This window comes from Microcaecilia unicolor, chromosome 3, assembly GCF_901765095.1.
Source record: "Microcaecilia unicolor chromosome 3, aMicUni1.1, whole genome shotgun sequence".
Taxonomy (NCBI): domain Eukaryota; kingdom Metazoa; phylum Chordata; class Amphibia; order Gymnophiona; family Siphonopidae; genus Microcaecilia; species Microcaecilia unicolor.
The window spans coordinates 458,052,188-458,066,247 of NC_044033.1; the positions used below are offsets into that span (position 1 = coordinate 458,052,188).

The 14,060-nt window shown below is 43.2% G+C and overlaps 1 protein-coding gene across 4 annotated transcripts in view; it reads right to left on the reverse strand.

The window, feature by feature from the left end:
- Positions 1 to 14,060, reverse strand: part of ICK (intestinal cell kinase) — a 233,865-nt gene that overhangs the window by 153,925 nt on the left and 65,880 nt on the right. For all 4 annotated transcript variants that reach the window (XM_030198957.1, XM_030198958.1, XM_030198959.1 and 1 more), the window contains one exon: positions 4,986 to 5,107. In XM_030198957.1, coding sequence (XP_030054817.1) covers positions 4,986 to 5,107 — 122 coding nt within the window. The remainder of the gene's footprint in view (positions 1 to 4,985; positions 5,108 to 14,060) is intronic.

Here is a 14,060-nt window from a genome sequence, read left to right on the forward strand (position 1 = left end):
ACATCTACCCATTCAACTCCACTCAGTATTTTATAGACTGCATCATATCTCCCCTCAGCCATCTCTTCTCAAAGCTGCTTCAGCCTTTCTTCATAGGGAAGTCATCCCATCCCTTTTATCATTTTCATCACCCTTCTCTGTACCTTTTCTAATACCACTATATCTTTTTTGAGATGCAGTGACCAGAACTACACACAATATTTACGGTGCTGTCGCAACATGGAGCAATTCACAGGCATTATAATATTCTCATTTTTGTTTTCCATTCCTTTCCTACTAATTCCTAACATTGCTTTCTTAGCTGCCACTGCACACTGAACAGAGGGTTTCAATCTATCAAGATCCTTTTCCTGTGCGGTGACACCTAAAGTGGAACCTTGGAACACGTTGCTACAGTTTGGGTTCCTGTTTCCCACATGCATCACTTTGCACTTGCTCACATTAAACATCATCTGTCATTTGGTTGCCCAGTCTCCCAGTTTCATAAGGCTCTCTTTCAATTATTACAATCCTCTTGTGATTTAACAACTTTGAATAACTTTGTGTCGTCAGCAAATTTAATTACCTCACTAGTTATTCCCATCTCTAGATCATTTATAAATGTTAAAAAGCAGCAATCCCAGCACAGATCCCTGGGGAACCCCACTATCTACCCTTCTCCATTGAGAATATGGACCATTTAACCCTACTCTGTTTTATATCCTTTAACCAGTTCTTAATCCACAATAGGACATTACCTCATGACTTTCTAATTTCGTCAGGAGTCGTTCATGAGGTTCTTTGTCAAATGCCTTTTAAAAATTCAGATACACAGTATCGACTGGTTCACCTGGATCCACATGTTTGTTCATCCCTTCAAAGAAATGTAGTAGATTGATGAGGCAAGATTTCCCTTGACCAAATCCATGGCTTTGTTTCACTAATCCATATGTATATGCTCTGTAATTTTGTTCTTTATAATAGTCTCTACCATTTTGCCCGGCACCGACGTCACGCTCACCAGTCTATAATTTCCCTGATCACTTCTGGAACCCTTTTTAAAAACTGGCGTTACATTGGCCACCCTCCAATCTTCTTATACTATGCTTGATTTTAAAGATTATTATATATATTACTAACAATAGCTCTGCAAGTTCATTTTTCAATTCTATCAGTACTCTGTGATGTATACCATATAGTCCTGGCGATTTGCTACTCTTCAGTTTGTCAAACTGCCCCATTACATTTTCCAGGTTTACAGAGGTTTGATTCAGCTTCTCTGACTCATCAGCATTGAATATCACTTCTGGCACTGGTATCTCCCCCACATCTTCCTCGATAAAGACAGAAGCAAAGAATTAATCTCTCCACTATGGCCTTGTCTTCCTAGAGTGCCCCTATTACCCATCAGTTATCTAGCGGTCCAATTGATTCTTTTACTGGCTTATTGTGTTCTTACCTCCAATGCAATCTTCTTTTCAAAGTCTCTCTTTGCTTTCCGTATCAGCGCTTTGCATTTGACTTGCCATTCCTTATGCTGTTTCTTACTATTTTCAGTCGGATCCCTTTTCAAGGTTACATTTATTTGACTGACCGCCTAAGGCCAATCCATCAAAGTGGTTTACATTCCAAATGTCCAACATAGTGAATAGAAATACAATATGATAAAAGGAAGATTTGGGTGGGATACCGGTGTCGGAAATGATATTTCAAGCGGACGAGTTGGAGAAACTTACTGACTTCATGGTAAACCTGGAGGACGTAATGGGGCAGTTCAGCAAACTGAAGAGTAGCAAATCTCCTGGACCGGATGGTATTCATCCTAGAGTACTGATAGAACTGAAAAATGAGCTTGCGGAGCTACTGCTAGTGATATGCAATTTATCCTTAAAATCGAGCGTGGTACCGGAAGATTGGAGGGTGGCCAATGTAACGCCCATTTTTAAAAAAGGTTCCAGGGGAGATCCGGGAAATTATAGACCGGTGAGTCTGACGTCGGTGCCGGGGAAAATGGTAGAGGCTATTATTAAAAACAAAATTACAGAGCACATCCGAGCACATGGATTACTGAGACCGAGTCAGCACGGCTTTTGTGTGGGGAAATCTTGCCTGACCAATTTACTTCAATTCTATGAAGGAGCAAACAAACGTGGACAAAGGGGAACCGGTTGATATTGTATATCTGGATTTTCAAAAGGCGTTTGACAAGGTACCTCATGAAAGGCTACAGAGGAAATTGGAGGGTCATGGGATAGGAGGAAAAGTCCTATTGTGGATTAAAAACTGGTTGAAGGATAAGAAACAGAGAGTGGGGTTAAATGGGCAGTATTCACAATGGAGAAGGGTAGTTAGTGGGGTTCCTCAGGGGTCTGTGCTAGGACCGCTACTTTTTAATATATTTATTAATGATTTAGAGATGGGAGTAACTAGCGAGGTAATTAAATTTGCTGATGACACAAAGTTATTCAAAGTCGTTAACTCGCGACAGGATTGTGAAAAATTACAGAAGGACCTTACGAGACTGGGAGACTGGGCGGCTAGATGGCAGATGACGTTTAATGTGAGCAAGTGCAAGGTGATGCATGTGGGAAAAAAGAACCTGAATTATAGCTACATCATGCAAGGTTCCACGTTAGGAGTTACGGACCAAGAAAGGGATCTGGGTGTCGTCGATAATACACTGAAACCTTGTGCTCAGTGTGCTGCTGCGGCTCGGAAAGCAAATAGAATGTTGGGTATTATTAGGAAAGGTATGGAAAACAGCTGTGAGGATGTTATAATGCCGTTATATCGCTCCATGGTGCGACCGCACCTTGAGTATTGTGTTCAATTGTGGTCGCCGCATCTCAAGAAAGATATAGTGGAATTGGAAAAGGTGCAGCGAAGGGTGACAAAAATGATAGCGGGGATGGGACGACTTCCCTATGAAGAAAGATTAAGGAGGCTAGGGCTTTTCAGCTTGGAGAAGAGATGGCTGAGGGGAGACATGATAGAGGTATATAAAATAATGAGTGGAGTGGAACAGGTGGATGTGAAGCGTCTGTTCACGCTTTCCAAAAATACTAGGACTAGGGGGCATGCAATGAAACTACAGTGTAGTAAATTTAAAACAAATCGGAGAAACTTTTTCTTCACCCAACGCGTAATTAAACTTTGGAATTCGTTGCCGGAGAACGTTGTGAAGGCAGTTAGCTTGGCAGAGTTTAAAAAGGGGTTAGACGGTTTCCTAAAGGACAAGTCCATAAACCGCTACTAAATGGACTTGGGGAAAAATCCACAATTCCAGGAATAACATGTATAGAATGTTTGTACGTTTGGGAAGCTTGCCAGGTGCCCTTGGCCTGGATTGGCAGCTGTCATGGACAGGATGCTGGGCTCGATGGACCCTTGGTCTTTTCCCAGTGTGGCATTACTTATGTACTTATGTACAGGAGATAACAAAAAGACAAGTTTGTCATGTTCCACTAGACCCCAAGGTCCAAAGCAGTCCACCTCCTCATATCAATTTCTTTCATTTCTTTTAGCTCTAACAGCTTCCTTCACCTCACTTTTTAACCATGCTGGCTGTCATTTGGCCTTTCTTCCTCCTTTTTTAATACATGAAATATATCTGGTCTGGGCTTCCAGGATGGTATTTTTGAATAGCATCCACGCCTGACTTAATTTTTAACCTTTGCAGTTGTTCCTCTTAAGTTGTTTTTTTTTTACCCTTCTCATTTTATCATAGTCTCCTTTTTGAAAGTTAAATGCTCACATATTGGATTTCCTGTGTGCACTTACTCCAGAGATTATATCAATTCTGATCATGTTATGATCACTAGCACCATTAACTTCTGCAACTTCTACTAAGGACTTTTCCCCCTTCTGTTAGTTCCTGCGCTCCATAAAGTGGTCCTTGATTTCATCAAGGAATTTTACCTCCCTAGCATGCCCTGATGTTACATTTACCCAGTCAATATTGGGATAATTGAAATCACCCATTGTGTTACCCAGTTTATTAGCCTCCCTAATTTCTGATAACATTTCTGCATCTGCCTGTTCATCCTGTCCAGGTGGATGGTAGTACACTTCTAACACTATCCTTTTCCCCTTTACAACTGGAATGTCTATCCAAAAGAATTACAAGATATGTTTAGTGTCCTACAGAATTTTTGCTTTATTCAAGGCCCTCTAACCTATAATGCTACCCCAATTTGATCCACCCTATCACTGGAATATAATTTGTGCCCTGGTTTGAGTGTCCCATTGGTTATCTTCCTTCCACCAGGCCTCAGAGATGCCTAGTAAATCTATCTTTTCATTTAGTGCAATATATGCTAACTCGCCCATCTTATTTCTTAGGCTTCTTGCATTTGAATAGAGACATTTCAAATAATGTTTGTTATTCTTATTTACAACTTGCTCAGCAGTTGACAGTGGAAATTTGCAATCTTTAAAATCTATCTGCTCTGTATTTAAAGACACCTAGTCTACTATGGTCTCTATTGCAACCTCACTAGTGGGATGCCCTATCTTCCCTGTTTTGGTGATATCTTTGAAAGATACCTTGTTTCAAACCATGCAATTTTGAGCAATTTGTTAGGTGTCTGATTCTAGGGATTTACTGTTTGGAATTTTAGGCATTTATTTTTGAGGCCATTAGGTGCTTCCCCAGAGTCAGAAAAATACGGGTTTAATTAGTGTATTCACATGTTATTTCTTTTTGTACCTCCCCTACCATCTGCCAGCATAGCCGCCAGTCCCCTTTTCCCAATACCAGTATCAGACCCCTCCCCCGCTTTCTCTCACTCCCATCCCTTAGCATCTGCCCCTTTCTCACATCTGCTTTAAGTGCTGGAATCCCCTGCAGAGCAGCAAGAGCTTGTTCCTTCACAGAGGGTCAGCTAAGGGAATTTTTGGAACAGATATGTTTGAGAAAAGATTGCAATATGGCATTTTACTGTAGAAATAGAACAAACACAGTCAGATAATTTACCAGAGAGTCAAATTAAAAGTAATTCACATACCTGTCCTTCATTAGCTGGTACAGATTCTCCTTCATGTATTCAAACACAAAGTAAAGATGATCATTCTCTCTTATAACCTCTTTAAGCTTCACTATGTTAGCATGGTTCAGTTTCTTCAAAGACTAAAATATAAAAGAAATTAAAACCATGGAGCTTTCTGTATCATGTTTCTCAACAGCCTTGCAAAAGAACTCTTCTTGGGGTGGCCTGTGATAGATTGGTACTGTCATGCATTGTCACATTCTGGCTCCACCATAAGCCCCATCTAAAGCCCAGTTTGAGTTGGGATACAGAATTGATAGGAAAAAGGAGAGAATGTCTAGAAGGAGGAGAGGTGGGAAAGGAGGGAGAGAATGCCCAGAGGAAGAGGTAGACGAGGCAGAAATGGACAGAGGGAGAAGGGGAAGGTGAATGTCTAGAGAGAGGGAGAGAGAGCCTTTGAAGCAGAAGGCATCAACAGCACTCTGCCAACAACAGAAACTCTCTTCTAAGAAAATCCATATTCAACCTCACTGTCTTTCCCCAATTGCTTTTTACGTTAAGGACTGTTGTTTTCTATGGTGGAGGACTACCCTGAGCACCACAATGACATGGACTAGAAGATCCTGTGAGCAAGGGAGCAGAGCCCCACTGCAGCTGTTTCATCCTGGGCCCTGTACCCCACCCCTTCGACCATTAGTTTAGTTTAGTTTAATAATACTTGATATACCGCCCTTCATGCAACAATCAGAGTGGTGTACAATAAACAGCAGGAAAGGAACTACAAAAACTCAAAATACAGGGAAAGCACAGGGAAAAATAAACTAAAGAGGAGAATGTATAGTGTAATAGCTACAGGGCAGGCAGCCAAGCCAGATCAGGCATGAGTAAAGGAAGGAAATGCCTGAGAGAAGAGATGAGTTTTTAGGAGGGCCCGAAAGTGAGAGGAGTACTGTTCACAATGAAGTTCGACCAGGAGGGCATTCCAGAGAGAAGGAGCCACTGCAAAGAAAGCCGAATGATGGGTCGATTCTAAGCAGGAGCAGTAAGCTGGGGGCAGAGTTAATTGGAATGCAAGAGCAGATTGCAAGGCTCAAGAAGGTGTGTAGAGAGTGGTAAGTGAAGATAGGTAGGAAGGGTTTTCAGTGTGAAAAACATTGTTGACCAGGGAAAGGACCTTAAATTCAATACAAAAGGAGGTAGGATGGTGAATGAGGAGAGGGGAAACATGATCCAACCTATGAGCATGAGAAAGCAAACAAATAGCAGCATTCTGAACCGTCTGAAGACATTTAATAAGAAATTTAGGGAGAACCAAATAGACCATGTTACAATAATCCAAACGTGAAGATACCAGAGAACAGAGTAAGGTTGCACAGACGTTATCATTCAAGCTACTACAGAGGGATCGAATAAGACAGAGAGAATGAAAGCAAGCCCATACCGATAAAGAAATATGTGAACTAAAGGACAATTGAGGTGTGGGTTGAGGCACAGCTGTTTGCTTCTTAGCACTTCAAATTTTTGTTACAGGCACCTTTGAGGGTTCTTCCCTCTGACTTTGGAAGCAGCATTTTGTTACAACCCTTGAGGCAGGGCCGTGCCTAAGGTCTCCAGCGCCCCCCTGCAGTTGGCGCCTCCGGCGCCCCCCCGTTGGCATCGCGCCGCCGCCGCCCCCCCTATTGGCACCGCGCTGCCGCCGCCCCCCCATTGGCACCGCGCCGCTCCCCCCCCGAAAACGATCTCTACACTGCCCGCCCTCTTCTCCCCAGATCCTTTTCCTTTTTTTTTTGTTTAAATTTACCTCTGTCTGGCGGCGCTCCCCTGCCCCAACGTGTCTACTAGTCTTCTTCCCTTCGCTAAGTGTCCCGCCTTCTTCTGACGTCATTTCTGACGTCAGAAGAAGGCGGAACACAGCGAAGGGAAGACTAGTAGACACGTCGGGGCGGGGGAGCGCCGCCTCCTTCTCACTGACGCTACGCCGCCGGACAGAGGTAAATTTAAACAAAAGAAAAAGGAAAAGGATCTGGGGAGAAGAGGGCGAGGTAAGCATGGTGCGGCGGGGCGCCCCCCAGAGGATGGCGCCCGCCTGCCATGCTTACCTCGCTTACTGTGTTGGCACGGCCCTGCCTTGAGGAAACTATGGCAAGATCTTACTAGATAGAGGAGACCATCTTCCCATACTTCAGCTCTTCTGCCAATTCGGGAGAATGCAGAGTTTTACCTGAGATAGAGAATGGGACTTTTAGGAGGTGGGAAAACTTGGGGATCTCGTGTTTGGAGCATGCACTGCATCCAAATGGTTCACTGTTATCGTTATAGGCTTTGGGGGGTGGTAATTTGTCCAACTAGTGGACATCTTTGCTTACCATCAATTGCATCATTATGCTTCTGCCCTGGACAAGACTGCATTATCTGGCCATCATAATTCTAAGCTTAATTCTCTTTTGACTTAGAAAGATAGAGATCGCTTGTCAGGGTCAGTTCTTCATAAAGCAATTATGAATTTCTCCCCCTTGATAAACACTTCAGCATTATTGGATTTTGAGCAGCAGATCTATATAGATCATCTGCTTCCTTAGGTTTTGGTACACTGATTGCTCGGATCCCAAGTTTTTACAATAGCTGCGGTATTAAGGAAATGTCAATTTAGGGTGCTGCATCAGGCCTATATTACTCAAACACAATTATTTAACATGGATGGTGCTGAAACTCCTCTTTGTCTGAAATGCACTCAAAAACCGAATTCATTTTTCCATTCTTTTTGGAAATGTCAAAGTGTCCATTTGTTTGGACGCAGGTGGTTCAATATTTGGAAAATCTTTTAGGGTCTGCTATACCATTCTCAGCCGCAGGTTTTTGTTAGATAAGAATGAAGTGTTTTATTGCAGAGTTGGGGTGGCCGTCTGCTTGTGCACAATGTGGTTCTATTCAGTAAAACGTCTGTTCTAAAAGTCTGGACAGTCCCTGACTCACTCTTTTGTGGGGGTGGCGTAGTATGCTGCAGATTATGTTACTGGAGAAAGAAAAAGTTGCTCTGTCTTTTAGTCGCAAGAAACATTTTTTTGTCTGTTTGGGATGCTGATATAAATTCACTTCATCAAGACCCGGAGGTTGATCCTAAATACTCTTAATTCTTGGGTACAAGGTGGAAGTCTGCGTCCTCTGCCTTGGTGTGTGTGAAGTTTATTTTTTGTTTGTTTGGGGTTTTTTTTTTTAGGATGGAAGGTGGGGTGGGGTAGCTATACTTGTTGAAGGGTGTTCTTTGCCTTTCAGAGGGGTTATAAGAAACAAGGCCCTTCTTTGCCTGATGTTTAGTTGGAGTAATGTTATACCCTGATTTGAGTTAATTTGGCTTGTTATTCTGTATATTTTTATTACTGTTTTAGCTATTGTTTTGAAACTTTAATAAACAGATTTAATCATAAAGAATAGTTGAGGGTCAAGAGCATACTTAAGGGAATGAACTAACTGAAGAGGCAGGTTTTGAAGAGGAGCAGTAGAGGGAGCGAAAGAGCGACCAGTTATTCAGAGTACAATGGATTTTGAAGGACTCAAGTTGAGACAGTTGGTTGTAAGTCAAGCATCTATCTTATTTAAACACATTTGAAGAGATGAAAGATCCAGATTGGAAGGATTTTGTGGAGAAACCACCAGAATGTCATCAGCGTAAAAAGACAAAGACCATGAATAAGGAAGCATAACTGTGAAAGATCGATCTTTCAGAAAAGAAAACCAACTGAGAACTGAACCTGATACGCAGAGAGAGGCTAGACTATCTAGAAGGAGAAAGTGACTGACAAGATCGAAAGCTGAACTGAGATCATAAGCATGCAGATCGTTAAGAAGGGCAGTCATGACCGTTTCTGTGGAATGGTCTTGATGAAAACTGGACTGGAAGGGATGAAGAAGAGGAGAGGATTCGAGATGTTAGGTTAGCTGTTCCAAGTTGTTCCAAGACAACTTTTTTTTTTTCTTTGCATGGTACTTGGAGAGAGGTAGTCACAAATTTCTTTCTTTTTTTTTTTTTTTTTTGCATTTGAAAGCTTTTTATTGAAAATTCTGTAATTCCATGCACATCACAACTAATAGCTCTTGTCACATACAGAGACTATTACACTTAGGGGGGCATTTTTGAAAGAAACGTCTGTGTTTGGATTTGGATGTCTTTGTAAAATGTCCAAATCCGGGGTTGGGAAAATCGTATTTTTGAAAAAAGGACGTCCATCTTTCGTTTCGAAAATACCAAGGACGTCCTTGAATTTGGACATCCCTTGACATGGACGTCTTTGACTTTCGATGATTTTCGAAACCAAAGACGTCCATTTCAAAAATGTCCAAATGCAAGCCATTTGGACGTGGGAGGAGCCAGCATTTGTAGTGCACTGGTCCCCCTGACATGCCAGGACACCAAACGGGCTCCCTATGGGGAACTGCATTGGACTTCATAAAATGCTCCCAGGTACATAGCTCCCTTACCTTGTGTGCTGAGCCCCCCAAAACCCACTACCCACAACTGTACACCACTACCATAGCCCTTACGGGTGAAGGGGGGCACCTGTATGTGGGTACAGTGAGTTTCTGGTGGGTTTTGGAGGGCTCGATGTTTCCTCCACAAATGTAACAGGTAGGGGGAGGGGGGGTATGGGCCTGGGTCCGCCTGTCTGAAGTGCACTGCAGTACCCACTAAAACAGCTCCAGGGACCTGCATTCGCTCTCATGGACCTGAGTATGGCATCTGAGGCTGGCATAGAGGTTGGCACAAAATATTGTTAAAGATGTTTTCTGAGGGTGGGAGGGGGTTATTGACCAGTGGCCATCCCTGATTCCCTCCGGTGGTCATCTGGTCATTTCAGGCACCTTTTTGTGCCTTATTCGTAAAAAAAACACGTCCGGGTGAAAATATCCAAGTTTTACTTTAGGACGTCCTTGCTTTTTCGATTATGGCTCAAAGACGTCCAAGTCTTAGGCACTCCCAACTCCCGCCTTCACCATGTCCCCTTGAAATTTGGACATCCTTGCGACGGACTGCAGTTGGAGACGTCCAAAATCGGATTTCGATTATACTGATTTGGACCTCCTTGGGAGATAGACGTCTATGTTCCAATTTATGTCAAAAGATGGACGTCCTTCTCTTTCGAAAATGAGCCTCTCAGTCAACTAATTCTCCCCCCCCCCCTTCCCCCAGGCATCATGGTGGCGCTGTAAGCTGTACTTTCGACTGTTCATAGGGCTGCCAAAGTTTTTTAAACATCACCAGGCAGCCTCGTCTCTTTGCAGTAAGTTTCGACATTTGGTATAAGAAGTCCACCTTCTGCAATATAGGCTGCATAGAAGGTAAAATCTGTTGTTTCCAAGCACGTGCCAAAGTCAACTTTGCAGCAGTAAAAAACTGAATTGCTAGCTTATGATGGGAGATACTAATATCGGAAGGTTTAAAATGTAGCAGGCAATATTCTGTTTTGCAAGGATAATGTTTCTGCAATATTTGTCGGACCAGCTGGATCACCTGTTTCCAGTATACCTGGGCCACCGGGCACCACCACCACATATGCAAAAATGTGCCCTGAGCACCACATTTATGCCAGCAGTCTGCAGATGCTTTGGGATACATTTGCTGTAACCAATCAGGGGTATAATACCACCAATACAACATTTTAAAGCCATTTTCTACCAAAGGCTGAGCTAATGATGGTTTGAGCAAAACTCTGTACCCCCTCATCCAAGTTTCCTGTGGGTGGGTGCTCTGTAATGCTGCCTCCCATCTATCAGTATAATATAACTGGGGGTTAGTATACAGCAATAGAGCTAAATATAGATGAGACACATTTCCTTTACCCCCTCCACTCCGCAGGGCCTGCTCTAATGCTGTTTGTTAGGCCCAGTTCCTCCCTTGCCCGTCTATGGATAAAATCTCGCAGACAACTATAATGAAAGAGATCACTCTCAACCTATCCACATTCCTCTTGGAGCTCTTCAAAGTTAATTACCCTCCCATTAGCCCAAACCTGTCCCAGATTATACAGTCCAGCTGATGCCCATCATTTATATATCGGTTCTGTGGAGTCTCAGGGTAATCCCGGAGCCCAGCGGATAGCTGTCTGCAAGTAATATTTCCGATCCGGGAAGAATTTTTTACGAATATTGTACCAAGTAGAGAACAAATGACCCAACCCCATCGGCACTCTCTGAATTATGGCCAACTGATCACTCCCTAGCAGCCACAGGACAGCCCCCAAAGAGCGGGTACCCAATCAGGCTCTTTCCCAATGGAGCCATTTCTTGGTGGTGGCCAGGGTCCAGTCTGCTAATATTTTCAGCTGTGCCGCTTGATAATACAGATAAAAATTAGGGACTCCCATATCCCCTCTAGCAGCTGTCTGAAACATCATGGCTTGGCGCACTCCGCCAAATATAAGCAAACAAATTTCGATTGAGTTGTGCAAAGAAACTGCGAGGTATTGGGATCGGGAGAGCTAAGAATAAGTACAATAATTTAGGAAGCAACATCATTTTGATTGCATAAACACGCCCCGTCCATGAAAAAGTCAGACCTTCCCATCTGTCTAGCTCCGCAAAAAGCTCTGAAATCTTCTTAGGGTAATTAGCTGAAAATAAGTCCTCAACACTGGGAGTTACAGAAATCCCCAAATATTTAATAGATTTGGATGCCCAGACAAATGGAAAGGCAGCTTTCAGCTGAGAAGTTTCCTGTGGAGGAACTGTAAGATTAAGTATTTCCGACTTGGTGATATTGATCTTAAACCCCGATAATTGGCCATATTGTGTGATAGTTTCCATAGCTTGTTGCAGTGAAGACTCCGGGATGACAAGGTCAAGAGCACATCATCTGCAAACAGCATTATTTTATGTTCCCTACGTCCCCTAACCAGCCCTCTAATCATAGGGTTCCCCCTAATCAAGCTAGCAAGTGGTTCAATAGACAGAGCAAAATGTAGTGGATAAACTGCACACCCCTGTCAGGTTCCCCTGTGGAGCTCCAAGGGCTTAGTATATGTGTCATTTATTTTAAAAGTTGCTAAAAGGTTTTTATACAGCAATTGAAGCCAAGCCAAGTAATGCCCCCCCATTCCCCACATGCTTCAACACAGCAAACAGGAATGACCAGTTCACCCAATCGAATGCTTTTTCAGCATCAATCGAGAGTACTACTACTACTATTAAACATTTCTATAGCGCTACTAGACTTACGCAGCGCTGTACAAATTAACTTGAAAAGACAGTCCCTGCTCAACAGAGCTTACAATCTAAATTGAACAGACGAACAGACAGCTAGGGGTGGGGAAATTGCAGTGGTAGGGGTGATAAGTGAGGGTGTTGAGTAAGAGAGTCATGGTTAGGAGTCGAAAGTCGAAAGCTCCTTCCACTTAGAGAGCCATCCGCAGCCCAATTTTAGTGTTGCCCTTCAAGATGGGGCTCTTGGGTGTTTAGGTATCAGGTTTGCATTTCATAGTTGAGTTATTTTAGAACTCTGATAAATAACCATCAAGACCTGCTGATCTCCTACTAATCTGTCAATTTGTTCTAGCACCTCTCCCAGAATCACGATTTATTTCCATTCTTCTGAATCATCACCTTCATAGAATGGATCCAGTGTAGGTTTCTCCTCAACATCCTTGATAGTAATGACCAAAGCAAAGAATTCATTATTATTGAACTTGTTATACCACCTTTCATGGACAAATTTCAAAGCAGTTTACTGACAAAAATCATGGAAAAGTATGCCATGTCTTATAAAATTCAAAGGGAAGCTAGTTTAAGAGAGAGGAAAAAGAAGGAAATGCAAGAGGTGGGTGGAGGAGAACAGGCAAATCACAACCTGTCAACAAACTGCTGACACCCTAAGAATCAGTAAAAACAACAGAAAAGCCCAAAAGGAGTAGTCAACAAAATAGTATTCAATGGTTTGTTTTCATTCCAATCCACCAACTGGTGGAATTCTTTACCATTAAGTATTAGGAAAATTACTCATTACAATTCCTTTACAAGGGCTCTTAAAACTTATCCCTTTAATAAATCATTTTTAAAATGCACTATCAATACACATTGATCAGACATAATTGTAGTTTTCCTGGGAATGCTCAGCTTCTTTAACTTGTAAACCTCACAGAACTCATATGGGACCTTGTGGGGTAGAAGTACTTATTGTATCGTAAGTTTTTAGATATGTAAGAAATTTCATACAGGAGTGTTTTGCCCTCAAATGGAGAGGCAATATCCTATATAATAATTCTCACCTCCAACGTTCTAATGGGCCTGCCTGTGCCCGTGGCTCCTTCGGAGTTACTGAGCTAAGCTCCGTAGCCAGGCTGACGTCACTGGAAAGGAGACACCAGACAGCAGGAGCCCCCCCCCCCCCCGACATCGTGCATCACCAAAGGCCCCCCCTCGGCGTATCAACCCCCCTCCCTCCATCCCTTCCTTCCAGTTCAAGGCCCCCTGACGCCCCCCCCACCGAGCCCCAGACTCCCCCCTCCCCCCGACCCCAACACCCCCCCCCCGCGCCACCGACCCCGAGAGTAACAGCGCTGGTACCTGGTCATCTCTCGCCTGTTGGAGCAGGTGCAGCAGACATCTAATATTATCATGAGTCTGGCATCCTGCAATAAATCCCGCCTGGTCCTCGTGTATCAACCAAGGCAGGACTACTTGAAGTCTGTGAGCTAGTATCTTCATAAAACTTTTACAGTCTGTATTTAAGAGGGAGATTGGTCTATACGAGCTACATTGTTGGGGATCTTTCCTCGGTTTCAACAACAGTATGACAGATGCTAGTCTCCAAAAATAGGGCATTTCCTGCACTATATCAAATGAAATAAATACTCTCATCAAAATAGGGGCCAGTCGCTTAGCAAACAACTTATAAAACCTGGTGGAGAATCCATCCGGGCCAGGGGCCTTATTATGGGGAAGGTCCGAGATTGTCCACTCAATATCTTCTAGCATTATAGGTGCAGATAGCAACGCTGATTCTCCCTATGACAGCTGAGGAAGGCTGACCCCACTGAGGTATGCATCAATAGCCACAAGAGGAGGCGTTACTTCAGGTATATAGAGCTCTGCATAATAATCATA